The 18111-nt window shown below is 38.2% G+C and overlaps 1 protein-coding gene across 1 annotated transcript; it reads right to left on the bottom strand.

The window, feature by feature from the left end:
• Positions 1 to 2971: 2971 nt before the first annotated feature.
• Positions 2972 to 7052, bottom strand: LOC145770770 (importin-9-like). The gene has a single exon (XM_082582487.1). It carries the CDS (start codon positions 7050 to 7052, stop codon positions 3984 to 3986), a length of 3069 nt encoding a protein of 1022 aa, XP_082438613.1. The 3' UTR covers positions 2972 to 3983.
• Positions 7053 to 18111: the final 11059 nt, after the last annotated feature.

Raw genomic sequence — 18111 nt, forward strand, 5'->3', positions numbered from 1 at the left:
TCAATGTACATAATCAACAGAAACAATGTGCAAAATTTCAGCTTTACACCAATTAAGTCAAGGTTCGGCCCTTTTTTTCGCTTCAACGACTGGACTATGTTGTCAGAAAAAATAACTCCTGCAAATTTTTTTAAAGTTTGAAGTTGATTTAGGGGTGGGCCTCCCCCCTAAAGTTCTGTGCCCTCCCTCGAAATACCAAATCTGCGTATCTCAAAAACCACTTGAGCTAGAGATACGGTTTTTGTGTCAAAAGATGCAGAAAACATGATTTCCCATCTGCTTTCTGAACATTCAATGCATCTATCTTAAGTAGAAAAGCAGTTATTTAGAAAAAACACAGAGTGTGGCAAAGGAGGAACAAACCGCAGACCACACCATCTGAAACTGCCCCATCTACCATGCGCCAAATGGTGTGCGTGGTCGGCGTGAACTGGATGACGAATCAATTCAATGGCTGCTTGACACCTGCCCAAGCATCTAGACCGTGACACTGCCCAAGGGTGGTAAAAGGCAGAGCCCCTCGACTTGACCGCTGAAGTAGCAAAGAAAGTTCAAACGAAGAAGAAGAATCCACAATATTGTTCTTGTTGCAATATGGAAAGAGTTTCCTGTGTTCAGTAACAACTTGCAAAAGAAACTGAAGTTGGTCCTCATCTTTAGTTAAGAGTTTGTTAAAATCCTGGATAACAGCAACTCCTCTCTCTGGCCTGTCATTGACTGCTGAAAGTCCCTTGGCTATGTGTAAAGCTTGAATAAATGCACCATCTTCAGTCCAATGAGTAGGATCCTTTGAAAGCATTGCTTCATCTACACCCAGCAGCTGAAGAAGCCGTTTTGAATTGGAGGTGCAAAACTGTTCTAGACCCATATTGCCAAGAAACCCATCTGCTTTGACGCTTGGTGTCCATGGTAGACGTTCTGCTGTTTCATCTAACATGGTTGCCACCATTAGCTTTTCACTTTCCACAGACAATCGAGTGTCAAACCAGACTAGTCCAACCATTTCTTCGGACAGATACCATAAATGCAGACCAATTTTTTTGCTAGTTGCAGCAGAAATAATTGCATGCGGATCATTAAGAAGTTGATCCATTAGTCCGAAATCATTTAGTGGTTCTTCTATAACATTGGATGATGTTATCCATGCTTTCAGATGAATCACAACAGGAAAGGTGGCTAATTCTCGAATGCCTTGTGCTTCTTTCTTTAACATATTTTACTGATGATGAAACATCCAAATTTTGATGGCATAAATCGCCTTCGCCATCCAACGAGTGCAATGCATGGCACCTGGAGCTTGAAAGCGGATTCCACGCCGAGGAGTTTCTTCAAGGAATATGACAAAAACAGGGGCATTTTAGCTAATTGTATGAATGCAAAAAATTTTAGGAACACTTATTTTGTTTATTGCTTTACCAGTGCTACAGGTTAGTTTATGAACTTTGTTTATTGAATAGCTTGGGCCACAATACTTGTTCAGCGCTGTTTTGTGCTAGAATAGGCTACCCAAGACAGTTTTTTTCTAAATTATTGCTTTTCTACTCAAGATAGGCACAATCACTGTTCAGAAAGCAGATAGGAAATCATGTGTTTGACACAAAAATCGTATCTCTAGCTCAAGCAGTTTTTATGATATGCAGATTTGGTATTTTGGAGGAGGGTGCAGAACTTTAGGGGGGAGGGCCACTCCTATATCAATTTCAAATTCAAAATTTTTTTGCAGGAGTTATTTTTTCTAACAACCTCACCATTTAAAAGGGTGTCCTCAGCAAAATTCAATAAAATTTCATTTTTTGCCAAATAAGAGCCATCCTACTCTTTATGGAAAGCAGACCATGCTTTTGAGATGAACGGTACCTTTTATTGTGATATAAACTGTTCAACAATAAGCCTATGCTACATTGATCATATATTATGCCTACAAAACAATAACACAGACTTTAGAGTTATTTACATACATTATATGCCCTGATTATATGTAATAAAACTGCACTGAAAGCCTACATCCAATCCTTGACAAATAAACAAGCTTTGACAGACCCAACGCATACTACATACATAATATGCATTGGGTCTGTCAAAGCTTGTTTATTTGTCAAACCATTTTGGACAAAAACATTCATTGTAACAGAAGAACTGTATATTTTTTGTATATTTCTATTGTATACAAAATATATACAGCCAAAATAATGGGAGCAGCTGACTCGAAGACTATATGTCCCTTCGCTGCTTCCTCTTGTCTGTTGTATCGCATCTGTGAGCGTAGCGCAGTGTACTGTGTGTTATCGCAATGGGCGCATATAAAAACACAATTATTATTATTATTGTAGTTCTTCTGTTACAAGGAATCTTTTTGTCCAAAATGGTTTGAAATGCAAGGAAAAAATTGGTAGGTCTTAATGCATAATGTTGTTAGTTTGGAGCAAAAATTTCTACCAGTTTTAGAAGTGCAATACTCAATAAGCCATTAATTTTATGTCTGATTCTAAATCTCCTTGAAAAGACCTTTCCAATGATATATTACTTGTCCATGTCGGTGGTACCCGCATCCAGCTATACAATATCAAAAATTATGTTCCGCATCACTGAACACAAAGACTACTCCTAATCAACTGAGGGTTAAAGGTCAAAGGTCACAATTGATGTGGTTGGTGATTGTTGCTATGGTTTAGTTATTGTATGAACAACAATGTCTGAAAACAACATTGGTTACAAACGCATACAAGCAAAGATAGGTTAACTCAAAGTTTTACATTGGAATCAGAAGCTGATTGTTCCGCTTGAATGATCACAAAAGTGGCCATGTTCAAATGGCTGTAAATTATGTTCTGGTTGACCGATTTTCAAAAGATTTAGTTTTTTGTGATCAGGAAAGAAGGTTCTACAAGTATGGCAAGTATGAACAAAATCTGAGAGAGTGGGTGACAAAATCACTTTTTTTTGGATCAGTTGACATGGAATGACCCACCATCAACATCGGTATTGTGACTGACAAGTTTCAATAACGGTTAGGGAGCATTCATAACTGACACCAACCACTTTTTGGCCATTTATTCGTGTCTTTTTTGAGAAGTTTCTCTTAAGCTTCACGATAAACCATGACGCCGCAAAGCAACTAGATTAAATTATATAGGTCACCGCCGCTCCGAACGTCTAAACTTTCGCTACCGTCGCCCACATGGGCCGTCACCCACTTGGGTCGTCTCCCATATGGTCGCGCCCAAGTGGGTTTCGCCCAGTTGTCGTGTACCGAATTTCTCAACACCAACGACGATAACATTTTGCACAAAAACTATCCATTGATGAAAAATGAAATTAATATTGAAAAAAAGCAAATATACTTTCATTAGGCCTATCAAATTAAGAATCGGTATTATTAATGTTTAACAAGAATGACTACAATGCATCATATTGCAGTTCTCACCAAGGGGCTCTAGCAATAAAAATCAGTTATTTTCAATATACATATAGAATTTATAGATATACTCAGAAAGGTTGCTGTAAAAGATTAATTTCCCCAATAGAAACATATTTGTTTCTGCAGAAAAATCTCTCCATCTTAGGAAAAAAAGGAGGGCATTGTCAGGACTTTTGTTGCATTAAGTTTACAGCAATTATACAATATATTCATGATCGAAAAAGTTATTGTTAAAAGCAAACGTAAGTAGGCTACCATTTTGACCAAATTTAGTCTTGGAGCAAAGCATATATACCGTAATATATCAACAGTATCAATAAATTACAGTTGCAACAAAATACCAAGTTTAACGGCTTCAAAATTATTATTTTGTTTCAATGTGAAAATGCCTTAAGTGATTATTGGTAGTTCAATTAATCATGCAAACAAGAAGTTGGCAAATCTACACAAACTGTACATCTTGGGTTACTCATTTTACAAAAAAATAGACCAATTTATTCTAAAACATTATAGCATCACTATAGATTAGTTATGGCAGTACTGTCAAGCACAAAAGTAAAACTTATCATGATCCCTCAACAACTTTAATCAACAAGTCTTTTTCAAGTGCATTTAGTTGAGGCACAAAATGGCTGGTGTGAGCTTCGCTGCTGGAAAACTCTTTGATGAACCCTCCAATGTATTTAGCAATGTTGATCTGATTTACTGGATCATCATTCGCATCTTCATCCTCATCACTGTAGTAATCTTCATAGTCTCCTCCAATCACTGCATTTTCACTTAATAAGTCTGACAATGTTTGTCGACCATCTTCTGGTTCAACTTCATCATCGCTATCTGAAACATCTTCCCATTCAAAGAAATTTGAATTCTTAGAAGCAGATTCAATCTCGTTTCCAACCTCAGCAAGTAAAAGTTTATAGATCTTGACTAACAAGGGAATAATGGTCCACTTTTCAGGTTCTTTTTGCACTTTTGATCTTGTACGAATCCCTTCGGCATAAATTTTATCTCCACGAACATTAATTTGATTGATCCTGTTATCATTGGATGTAAGACCATACTGTAACAGTTTCAAAAGAGCAATAATACTAACTTTTTTGTCATAACTTCCAAAAAATAAAGTCTGTTTGTCACACCATTCATTCATTACAAAATGCAATGCTGAATCCCCAGACGGTCCAGGAACTTGAGATAAAAATGAAACCACAGATTCAATACGAGTGTTTATTAAATGGGCAAATATAAGCAACAATGACTGAATGACAGTCAAAGTCAAGCACTGTTGAAGTTTGCTTAAAACAGCTCGTAGAATCATGTCAATGTTCTCTGAAGTTAGTTTGTCAGTCATTTTAGAAATAAATACAGACACAAGGCGTCCCACAGATGAAGCACTATATTCTGTCAACTTTGGGTTTAACAGGAATGAAATCAACTGCATGACATAAGAGACACCTGAATTTCCCTCAGCATCATGCCACTGATAAACTTGTTCCGTAGTTACAGAAATGTATGACCTTGCACATTCCCCGGCACTCTGTAGAATGGCATTGTCTTCACTGTGCAAAGCACAACGAATCATAGCTGGAAATGCTGTGTCAATGAAAGAAGCTGGTAAGGGAGGTTTCAACTTACGAACAACTTGACAAAGAATGTCCATTGAGGTTGGGACTAAATCAGATGAAATCTTCTCAGGAGGAGCATTGAATATGCTGATTAATGTGGGAAGTAACTTTTCTTCCAGTTGAACGGTGCATAGTCCAGTTGAGGCAATTTCAACCAACAAATCAGAAGCAAGAGACGACACCAAAGGGTCATTGGAGTACTTCAAAAACACAGCAACTGACAAAGGAATAATTTGGTCCTGATAACGAGATGTAATTTCTACATTCACTGAAAGAACAACACGAAGTGTTTCCAGCACAAGTGCCAAAACCTCGACAGTTGCATGAGTAACCACATGCAGTAATCCTTCTAGAACTGAAGGAATATAAGGGATAAGAAGTACAATGGAATCGGAATTGTTAAGATGGTCACAGTAAGCAAATATAGCTCGTACAGCGGATATACGTATAACTGGAGACTGATCTGGTCGAATTCCATGCACAGTTGCTTCTAAAAATTGCTGTAATGTGTCCCTGGGCATTAAATTTGCAAAGCGACTGGCAATCCATAGCGCTCGTCCAGCTAAAAACGGACAGGCTTTTAAATCTTGGAGAACCACAGTAGTTAAAAATGAGTTTAAATCGAACTGAATCACTGAACGCTCTAATGACTCAACAACTAAACGACGAACAGAACCAAAAGCCAAAAAACATGCCTCATGAATTTTCCACCAGTGTGCATCACCTTTGTGTTTCTTTGCTTCTGCTTCATGAAGGTGACGCTGAATAGCTGACATTAATGCAAGCGAACTTTCTTTCTTGAAGTCTCTACAACAAGCTAGGAAAAGATCTTGAGCAGATAATCGCACACTGAATGAAAAACTTTCTTCCTCTTCGTCTTCAACAAACTGATCCGGATTTTCCATCCAGCAATGGGCTTGCTCTTCTGTCATTTGCATGTAGACAATCAAGTAATAAATAAGTTCGTTCAGGGACTTTTTCACAACTTTTCTAAATCTATGAGCATCTAAGAGGCTTTCCACAAAATCAAACAACGAATAGACTAAATTTCCAAAACTTAAGGATTCACCATCTGAATCAATCACTGTGTCAGTGTCTTCTTCAGCACAATTAACTTCCCTACTCACAAAGTAATCTGCTCCTTGTATGAGTTGTTGCCAAACTGCAGACAAAACAACAGGAACAGCATCGCCCATAAGTTTGGGCACATTTCGCATGATATTGATCAATGTATTGAGCACTTCTTTTTTGAGGCCGCAGTCTGACGCAGGACCATTTGGCACTTGCAAAGAATTTGCAAAAGCAAATGTGAACTTGGAAACAAATTCAGCCGGAAGAAGGGCATTAATGACATTAGAATCTGCAGTGTCATGAATCAAGCAGGCACAAGTGTTAAATATCTCCACAGCACGTGCACGAGTGCGAATACTATAAGTGTCAGGTTGCATGAATATTTTGAATAATTCTGGTAAAATGATTGGTGCCACTTTAGGTATGTTTACATCAGTCAGTTCTCTACTAAACTCTGTTAAAACCCGCATTGCACCATGTACACAATTTGGATCTCCACTGTTTACCGCATCCATTATCAAAGGAAATAATTCGGGCCATTGGTCAGGCCAATCCCAGTGGGCAATGGCAGATAAAGCATAAGCTACGGTGGCTCTGATTTTGCTACTTAAGTCACGTAAGCCCAATGGCAACATTTGTCGAATTGCTGATTTTGCTAAATCAGTTGTTTCTGGAGCACTGAACTTATCAGCCAGTTTAGACCAGTGCGTTTCAACATATTGCTTTAACACTAATGATGCTAATTGTCGAATAGCAAGATCTCCAGCAGTGTCAACTGTTAATTCAGCAAGACAAACTCCAAAGTCCTCCATCACTTCAAATACCTTAATACGTTGTTCTGCGGTATTTCTAATGCTTTGATCTGGTGACAAAACCGCGGTCAAAATTTCAACAATATGAGATTTCAAATTTGCTTCATCCAGCTCTTGCTGTGACATTTTGCAAGTTTAACCAGGTTTACAAATCAAAAAAAAACAATTGTAAGAAATGACTGTTATAAGATATTTTATTCAAGCCTATATTGCAGAAATACAAAATTAGTAGGCTACCAAATCAACTTTTTTTCTCTTCACTTGCATTCACAACCTTTTTTCACAAACAAGACAAAGTCTCTTGTATGCAGACGAGAAATTTTGCTAATAAAAGTTTGACAGTAAGTATGAGCATCAAGCCATAAAAAGTCGAGGACTAGCTCTACATCTACTTGGGAAGTAATACATTTAATTACAACTGCAAATGTGTTTTAGGGCCTTGTTTGAGCTTTCTTACCTGAGTGAACACAGAAACACGATATCAATTAACAATTTTTTAAAGACACAAATTCCCAACAGACTTTGTTCTTTGGCTGCCAGGCACACAAGAATTTAGCTGCGGCTACTCATCTCATGTCTAAGCATTGGTTTTGTCTACCAACAGCGCAATAATAAAGTTGAATAATGTTGAATGTGACTTCAAAAAATTAGTACATGGTTTGTGGTAGAATAGTTATATACCGGTACATGTTTTGGTTGGTACCAATATCAGTGTAACAACGTCAATTCGATTCGTGTTAATATTATTATGCTGATGATCATAGGCGTCGATTTTTTCTTAGAAGAAAGGAATTCTGAGTGGGCGAGACTTTTCAAACAGATTTCATTGAATGTGTATGTTCGCAAATTCGCAATGGTTAGTCTTTCTCACAAAGACTGCGTTTAGCGTCGCTGCAGCAATTAAGCTTTAATAGGTTTGATGTTTGCTTTCTTGCGCCTTGCGATCTTATGCGCGCTGCTAAACTAAACAAACTTCTTTTATGTTTTCCTTTGCGACCTAAAAACCTTGTGACTTGTGACCTGTTATCTTTAAAGTGGCGCCTTCGGATTTGCCGCAAAATGTTCAGACAGGTGACTACTAGGGTGCGTCATGTGCCCCAATGTTCATATTTTTTGTATTATTTTTTTTCAATGGTGAGGTTTCACTGAAATAGCAATAATATGAAGTTTCAGCAAAAAATATTAATGTTTAGGTCCTCCACATTGCAGTTAAAAATACAGGAATTTGACCCTATAGTCCATAAATACCTTGTTTTAACATAACAGCACGAGTTTTGCTCTATGGACTTTGAAAACTGATTTAGAGTAATTTTGGGGTGCTGAATCCGAATCTGACCTCAGATTGATCCTATCACGTCAGGTTTGTGAAATATGATAACAGCAAATTGTTATTTTTGTCAAAAGTGGAAGATTTGACGTTGCGTTTATTGCACCTTACACATTGTGCTATATCCTGAAATCCAGGCCATGTAGTGCATAAGTACTATAAGTAGCTGGAATACACTTACCAAGTCACCAACTATAATTTTGATACCAATTTGCTTTCTAAGCAACATTATTAACAAGGCAGTAATAACAAGCTAAAAGGGAGGCTAAAAGTATAACTGACCCCCTCCCCCATCAATGTTTTGCATAAAACTACAAAATTTTTTAGCAGGCCTATGGCAATGCTTAGCCAATAACCTTACTTAAAGGCTGTTTTGGCCTGTCTAACACTAACCTTTCGCTATAGCACTGCATATGTTGGTGGTGAACGCAACGCCAAATCTTCCACTTTTGACAAAAGTAACAATTTGTTGTTATCATATCTCACAAACTGGCGTGATAGGATAAATCTGAGGTCAGATTCGGATTCAGCACCCCAAAATTACTCTAAATCAGTCTTCAAAGTTCATGGAGCAAAAAAAAAGATCTTTTTTTGTAGACCAGTGTAATATATGGATTATGCCTGCATTGCGCTTGGGCAATTGGGCATGTTGAATGTTGATGAAGACTTACAGTTTTTGTCAGTCGGGGAATTATGTCATTCAAGGTGGCTAGCACTTGCTTGTAGGCTACTTACGACTCATGTAATCAACCCTTCCAAAAGTTTTATGAACTTGTCTAAGTACTGCATAGTGCATCAAGGTTTGCTTCCCATCTTGGTTTGAAATATAACACCACAATTCATTATCTGATGGGTTAAAAAACTTCTTCAACATGTTGCAAAGAAATCTTCCCAAAGCAAGAAGTAAAAGAGATTTCCAAGAAGGTTTTGGAACGCAATGCATTATTTGCTCAATCTGAAAATGTCATTGTTGGTATGCTAGGCGATGAAGGCTGCCAAGTTAGAAGAGCAGCAGTCCAACAAATCTATTCCTTAGGTTCACAAGCACAGGAAAAGCAAAGCAAGAATCATGTTGGCTCCTCACAAAAAGCAGAAGATGAAAATCGAAAGCTGAGAAAGGAAATTTCACCAGCGGTGCCACCTGCAGTATGCAGATTTCTTGTGCCACAGCTTAATATTAAAACAAAATCATACCACCAACTTGTGAAGCTTGGTACAGCTCATAAGTCTGAGCCACCTATCATGAGATCGCTAACAGATCAACAGCTTGACAATGTCATCGACGAACCTCTGCGGCTGGATTATCCTTGCCACAACCAAGCAGTGGAGCGTCACGTCAATCTTGTGACTGAAGCAAGCTTATATGCTGTAGGTTTTGAAAGAAGGGATGACCTGGGCTGATTCATCAGGTACGATCTCGTCAATTTATGAAAGAATTCAACAGCAAGAAGCAATTCCCACTAGGGTTAACCCACTAGATTGACATGTTCACCTTTTTGTGCTGATTGCTGAAGTCTCAATGTAGTACCAGTAGTCTAGCACATGCAGCAGTATGGAGTATATCAATCTGTGTGCTGGTATTTTCTTGACAATGATTTCATGGCAGATCACAGTCTACCCATCACCAATTACGTCTACCAATTACACTATATGTTTTATGCACCTACACTTTGAACAGTCCAGTTAGTAACCCCCAGGTCATGCAGCTGTGTGTGTACATGACATGAGCACTATATTGTATTACCAATCACACTACTGTACCGTTAGACCACTGCCAACATCCTCTCGATTAACCCTTGTATTCTCTATGTCATGTGTGCCGTATATTATGCATAGTTGCATACTATGCTGTATATTTATTACAAATGCAATAAGCAAAAGTATCCAAGTCATCTGTGACCAGTATATGCAGTACAGCATGTGCATTTACCTATTACTTTGTGCTTGCGCTATCGTTTTTGTCCAAAACATTGTCAAATATACGTTTTTTGTCATAACTTTTTTTCTAGTGAAATTAAGGCAAAAAGTCCTCTTAGAGCAGATAAAAACATTACAATTCTGCATCATTTGATACCAAACTCATGTTCCTAGCACCAGCAGTTCCAAAGTTACATCCGATTTGATAATTTTGGGGGTCTTCCCCCATAAAATGGGGGGGGTAGCACGGCCAATAGGTGGTACAACTCCCTGAAACCAGTTTTGTTGTTGTTTTTTGCCAATTTCTCAGGGGTGTAGACCCCTTTTTTTAATTTAAAAAATTTTTTTTTAATCCACCCTGTTGTCAAGCTAACAAGGGGATACGGGCAATTGGGATGTGGAGCACCTAGACCTTGACCAAATTCTTTGAAATTTTGTAATTTTGCTTTTTTAGTCAAGCCTCACCAACAAAAAAAAATAATTTTGTTTTCGATCATTTTTTAAATTTTTGGGGGCAGTAACAAGTACCATCAGGGTTAAGACGCATCCTCTAGAATTTGGAAAAAAAGCTTTCTTTGCAACACACGACCTTCCCGAGCCGGAAGCTGATTCGGCAGCATACTAACGTCAAATGAAACAGGTAGAGATCCATGGCTCATGCTGTCTTTTACAACTACCGATGCATTGCCTGAGACATTGACTTCACCACTGTCCATCCTTGAAGCACTGCTTTCTTCATCAATGTCATCTCTACGTTCATTCCTGCTGGACGTGGCTTCTTCAGCGTTATGATCATCAACGCCTTTTGGAAGCTGGCTCAAGAATGCGCGAATAGATGTTTGGCTTTGCTTAATGTTGAACTTTTCAATAATGAAATCACAACATCGCGCGGTGCGAATCGGGCGAAACATATTTTGCCCACCCTTGTTGCATGGCAGGGTGGGCGCCGCCCACCCGGCCCACCCTATTTCGACGCATATGCTGATGTTAATATGTTGCTGATGTAATTTCAGCAAAAAAACATGAACTGCATCACAACATACTTTTTGTCATATGCAGATTGCAAACTAATGATAATCTTAATATGTTGAGCAGTTGAGTGCATAAGACAAAAATAGTGATACATACCCTTCATAAGGCTTGCCTTACCAGGTAGTTTTTTTTTCAATCATTATCATTTGACAAAATGTTCTAAAAAATTAGAGTGAATTTGGTCAAAATCCAAAAAAATGTATATATACGCACGTAACTCGATTTAAGTGATTGCAAAGAAAACAATTTATTTTTTGACCATAAGAATTACAATGTGTAGTATCTACCTATCCTTGCACAAAATAATGAGCTGATAGAAGAGGTTAGAAGCATAAGTGCCGTGTTTTGAAAATTGCCGGGGGGGGCAAACTTTTTAGCCGACCGATTGCTTACATTCAAAATGCTGCTGTTTGTCAGCATTGATGTTTGTTTGCGTCTATCTGCCATTGTATATCGCCAAGCTTTATAATGTAGGCTCACGCCTCGAAATTCACGGCGGACATGTCCGCCATCACAGCATGTGATGTCCGCGGGAAGTAGGCTACCATCTAGATCGGTCATATTTGTCCGCCGAGAAATAACACAGGAACTAGCGATACAAATCGTCATTGCATAGCACGAACAATTGTTGCAATAATATATTTTCCAGCGCATTCTAGCGCGCATCTACAAAATGTGAATACTGTATCCCTTAGCTTCCATTCAAGGAGGAAAACTTCCGATTATTACGTTGCTTCCATGATTGATGACGTTGAATCAGCGTAACAAAGGTAAATTCTTTGATAAGAATCGATAGGAGTACAGGTACTTCTACACTAATCACGCGCAATTTAGTTCAAGTTTTACCTCACAATGTCTGGCTTTGATCTCCGACTAATATTGATACGGCAAGGTTGGTTACTAAATTAGATTACCGTATACGAGTAGGCTATTATTTACAGCAAGATGCAACAAAATTTGTTAAGTTTTGGTATTAAAGTAACAAAGAAAAGACCCAAGGAAAATTCACTTTCGCTCACATGACATGCAAAAATAAACAAAAAAACCTGTGAAACTTTGCACAGCAGAAAATTGTAGCATTGGTGTAGAAATTTTCCGACTCCTGCCCAGAGCATTGTGACGCAAGAAGCCACACGAGCTTGACGTATTGACCAGCTACACGACACTTTGACTCTTCAAGCGCAAGTCGTTGGTCTGATGAAAGCCTTTCAGAGTGACTTTACTGATTTTTTAAAAAGCCTTCTAAAACCGTAGTTATAGTTCTGAAATGGCGAAGAATTATTATCAAGATAAAGTGGTTAAGCATGACGATCGAGGGCTAAAACTGGTGTGTCCGCCGATAGCTGCTCAGACCAGACACGTTTGTCCGCCGTCAACAAAAACGAATTTCGAGGCCTGTAGGCTACTTCGAATTATATGCTGGTCACTTTGAACTTTAGCTCTTAATACGCGTAGAGCCATAGGCGTCATTTCAGGGGTGCGAAGGGTGCTTGAGCACCCCAAAATGAAAATCTGAGGTAACAACATAAATGCGAGAGCACCCCTGGGCCCTGGTTTGCATACAAAATACACCGATTCAAATGGAAATTTGCATTCCTAAATATCGTTTTTTTTTTCTTTCTTGAAAGTCGTTTCACCAAAGCGCAATATTTTCAGTGTTTTACATTTGCGTGTGGCACGTAGGCACGTAGCGCCACACATATCAAAGGCAGACATGATTGTACTATTGCGTAACAATCAAGCACAAACACGCGCACTGCATCAAGAAGTGCCGTTCGAGAGAAAACAATTTGTCTGGCTCGAAGAAAATTGCTATTTTCTACTCAAACGTCTACAAAAACATTCGGCAAACGGCGTCAGATGCAATCGTTAGCCGTTTCCCTTCTTCATCATACCGAATGGCAGACTTGCTACGAGAGCTGCTAGAGCAGTGGTTCCCAACCTGGGGTTTGCGGACCCCTTAGGGGTCCGTGAGAAAGCATTTGGGGGTCCGTGATTACCTTGATGAATTTTAGGAAAAAAAAAACTTTGTTCTATATGCACGGATGGAGCACCAGCTATGCTCAGGAACAAATTCGGATTTGTTGTTTAGTAAAAAACGAAGCTCCTCGCGTGGTTGTTACCCATTGCTTCTTGCACAGGTACGCCTTAGCAAAGCATCAAAAACTTTACTAGCAAGTCTCAAAGAAATTCTGACGAATTGCGTGAAAATCGTTAATTTCATCAAAAGCAGAGCTGTAAACCACCGTACTTTTAAAGCGCTCTGTCAAGAAGTAGGGTCAGATTACGGAGTACTTTTGTATCATTCTGAGGTACGTTGGTTATCTAGAGAAGTTTTAAAACGACTGCAGTTAAAAAATGAGGCTTCAACTCTTTTAAAAGCAAAAGGAAGTCCCCTCTCAAAATTGTTCGAGAGTAAAAGTTTTCTATACGGCATGACCTACTTAGCCGATATTTTCGGTCATATTAACAATGTTAATCGTGGCATTCAAGGACCAGGTGTGACAATAATTGATGCAACTGAAAAAGCGTTTTTAGCCAAGTTGCCGGTTTGGAAACGCAGATTGGAAGCAGGTAATTAGCCTACGCTAACTTTCCAATGTGGCGAAACATATCTTGATGGATGAAACTCAAAGAGAATGCACTCTTTTGATCTCTATGAGAGAAAAATTTTGCGCACACTTGAAACCCTGCAAATCTCATTTCAACGTTATTTTAATTTGGATCACCTGCCGAACGAAGTTGAAACATGGATTCGAAATCCTTTTCTTTTTGACTTGAACAACATTAGCGATGACGATTTCAGTAAAGATGACCTAATTGATTTGAGATCAAAAGAGTTAATACGCATTGAGTTTCATTCAAAAACTGTGGAAGAATTTTGGTGCTCACAACTGCAAACCTACCCATTCTTGGCAAAGCAAGCGATTATTGTTTTGTTACCATTCAAAACCACTTAACATAATTGCGAGGTAGGATTCTCAGCTCTTGTTACAATAAAAACAACATCGAAATCGCCTGGACAGTGGACGTTCAAGATGACATGCGTGTTGCATTGTCAAAAACTCAACCGCAGTTCAGTTCAGGAAAGAGGCATTCCATTATAATTCAACAAATTTTAGAAAGAAATGTAACCACTAGGTTTCAAAAGGTGTTGGTTTTGATATATTTTGTTGTGTTCAAAATTTGAACTTGGGCAAAAAAAAATTTTGAAAATCGGACAAGTGGTTTTTGAGATATCGCGTTTTGAAATTTTGTTGCTGTCACTAGATGGCGCTGTTGATGTTCCCAATGTTTTTTGATTTTAGGGTTATATTTGGGGTAGAAAGTTGGTTGAAGTGTCTATTCCACCATTTTTCATAATGCAGAATTCAAAAATGGTCTCAATTTTAGTCTAAAAGCATTAGCTAAGGAGTTATGGGGCATTTAAAAAAATTTGGGGGACCAAATGCCAACCCTCAAATTGTCATGTGGGTAACGAGATATCCCGAAAAAAAATTCTGTTCTTGAAAGTTTCTTGCATATACTTCATGATAGTATAATATTTTTTATGAGACTTTTGTCCTTTTTGCACAATGCAACCTTATATCAAAGATCTATTAATGCAATATTTGAATGATGCTTGCTTATGACGTCACAATAAAAAATTACAGATTTCCCCAAAAAACTTTTTTTCATTGTGAAAATTGCCCAGGAAAATAAAATTTGACTGCAATTTTGAAACAAGGGCTGGTTTTTCTGAGCAATTTTCACTATGAAAAAAGTTTTTTGGGAAAATCTGTAATTTGTTATTGTGACATCATAAGCATGCATTATTCAAATATTGCATTAATAGATCATATAACTTCTCATGCAAGTTTTTGATAAAAGGTTGCATTGTGCAAAAACGACAAAAGTCTCATAAATAAACAGTATATTATCATGAAGTATACGCAAAAAACTTTAAAGAACAAAAAAAAATGTTGGGATATCTTGTTACCCACATAACAATTTGGGGGTTGGCATTTGGTCCCCCAATTTTTTTTAAATGCCACACAACTCCTTAGCTAATTCTTGTAGACTAAAATTGACATCATTTTTGAATTTTGACTCATGAAAAATAGTGGAATAGACACTTCAACCGACTTTCTACCTCAAATATAACCCTAAAATCAAAAAACATTGGGAACATCAACAGCACCACCTAGTGACAGCCACAAAACTTCAAAACGCGATATCTCGAAAACCGCTTGTCCGATTTTCAAAAAAAATTTTTTGCCGAGATGCATTTTTCGTATACTATGATATATGCTTTAGTCATCAAAATTGAAGACTTAGTGGTTATTTGGATTTGTTGAATTGTAATGGAATGCCTCGAAAGGCAACAACAGCCCTCTCATTAAATTTGCTTACGTTGAAAGTTTCGGCATGGCACTTTGGGTCACCTTAATATTCAAATAGCCTACTGCTGACATTTCTTGAACAATCCATTCATTTTCTTATTTGAGCAACTGTTTAACCTGATATTTGCCGCAGGAGTCACAGCGGCAATGCAATATGACACCGTCGCCTACAGTAATTGAGTAGCATATTACAATAGTCAATAGTACTGTGATTGAACTGACTCGCGTGAAAATAAATTTCTTTGCATTAGTCAATAGTATGTTAATTGAGTTTCAGGCAAAATTTAGGTAGGGGTCCGCAGAATTAATAATTTGTCTAAAGGGGTCCGTGACAACAAAAAGGTTGGGAACCACTGTGCTAGAGAATCCCACAATGAAAGAAGTCGATGTTACGAAAGTAAGCAAATTTTATGATGGTGACTGGGAGTGGGAACGCAAGGATTTGCTGCGTGAACGCAAACAATGGTTTGCTTGTTGCAAACGTGACGGTGATATTGTGACAGTGAATACGCTACGTCAGAAATTCATTGCACAGCCGTCAATGGTCGATATAATGCCAAATATATATGCAGCTTTGGTAACTTACATTGTTATGCCGACTTCTTCCTGTGAAGCCGAACGTTCCTTTTCGTTATTACGACGCTTGAAGACCTACCTTCGCAGCACTTAAACGCACCAACGACTGAACAATTTGGCATCTTATAGGTATTTGGCAATTATAGGTAGTCATCACGAATTGGCGGAGAAATTAAACATGGAAGAACTTGTCACGGAGTTTGTTTTCAAGACAACAACCCGCAGAAACAAATTTGGATGTGATTAATTTATAGCAAGCCGCATTATAAAGCAGACGTGAACAAATTAAAGTCGAATATATTTCAATATTCAATGTAAGATCACTTTCGCCTCGCATGTAATACTTGTTTTCATTTCTATCTGATCGTTTGACATACCGCTGCACAGGGCTGCGATTTTTTCTTTCTTGTCGAACGACCAAAAATTCTGCGTTTGTTTGTCGAATAGTAATATGACGTCATAAGAGTCAGATTATAAGCGTTTGGCCGCGAGTTACCGCGCAAGTTGTGTGGTATCAGAGTCACTTACTTAAGCTTTTAATCGCACGCTGGTTGAGTGATTGCAAAGGAGTATCAAGCGCTAAGTTATGTACCTACCGGACATGTAGGCTATACAGCCCTCGAAATTAGCTTGTATCTACGACGGCAAAAACATTGCCATCGCCAAATCAACAAACCTTGATTGCGGCGGCAATTGCCCTATGCTTTGTTGTTTAATCAAACGAAATTTTATGCGTTTCTTCATCGCGTGTCACACGGCGGTAGCCCAGAGCATCACGCAAGCTATTTTATGCGCTGACAATGCTCTTGTGAACTGTAAAAAGTTTGCAACCTCATAAATATCGGCTTATTGTTACGCAAAAGTTATTTTTTCATCGAATGCTTGTTGTTTACCGATGTCGTTGCGAATATGAATTATGGTGAAAGAAGATACAGTTAAAAAGTGGAATTTACCTGCTATTAGTGTGGTATTTTGCAAAGTTTGTAAAGAATTTTATGACGGAAACAAATTGGAATTAGAAAAGCTACGGGGTCAAGTTAAAAAAGTAGTACGAAATTCGATAAATTGTGCTGTTAACTTACTTTAAAGGTAACCCAAAATTAACTTACTTTTCCCCCTGAGTTATTTAAGGTGAATTAACGTAACAGCGTGCGTACCGCTACTTTTGGTACTACTACATCACAACAAATCAAACAGTGCGGTCGTGATAGACTACTCTAGTATGTTTTTCGCTTCTCGTTTTTTCGATTCAACGTCTGCAGATGTTGAATCGAAAAAACGAGAAGCGAAAAACAACAATGTAAAAACGACGGGTTTTGCTAGCTGGGTAGTGTGCTTTGATGAATGCAAGTGCAAAATCGCCCATTACCTAATCACAAAAGCCCTTTTAGTGGAAGGAAGTCGAGTTGCAACCGTGTTTATCTGTCTATTATTCTTTATTCACATTGCAAAAAAATTCTCCATTCTTGGAACAACAAGTGCATAAGTCAGACATAAATGCAAATTTGCATAGACGTTGACAAGTAAAAGTAGCCTACTTCGAAGAAAGTTAGAAACCCGTTATGTCGAATAGCACGAAACGTGTGTGGCGAAATATTTGATGCCAGGCGTTAGAACTTCGATCAAAGCATTTTCCCGCAGTGTTTAAAATGTTCCTTTCCATAAAAATAGCGGCTTTTTTCATCTGTAATTCTAAACATCTGGTCGGAAACTAAGCTGTTTTCTACATGCGAAAAACTTTCATAGCAAGTATCCAACAGTCATTTTACCAGAGCAATATTGTTAATTAGCTCAAACGGCGAAATACAAACTGGCATAGACGTTGACAACTCAACGTAGCCTAGGTTATTTCACCTATAAAAGAAACCCGTTGTGTTGAATAGCACGAAACGTATGTTGCGAAATGTTTGATGCCAGGCGTTTGAACTTCGATCAAAGCATTCTCCCGCAG

This window comes from Aplidium turbinatum, chromosome 5, assembly GCF_918807975.1.
Source record: "Aplidium turbinatum chromosome 5, kaAplTurb1.1, whole genome shotgun sequence".
Classification (NCBI taxonomy): domain Eukaryota; kingdom Metazoa; phylum Chordata; class Ascidiacea; order Aplousobranchia; family Polyclinidae; genus Aplidium; species Aplidium turbinatum.

Excerpts from the sequence above, each read along its gene's own strand:
- LOC145770770 (XM_082582487.1), bottom strand. The coding sequence starts at position 7,052 with ATGTCACAGCAAGAGCTGGATGAAGCAAATTTGAAATCTCATATTGTT.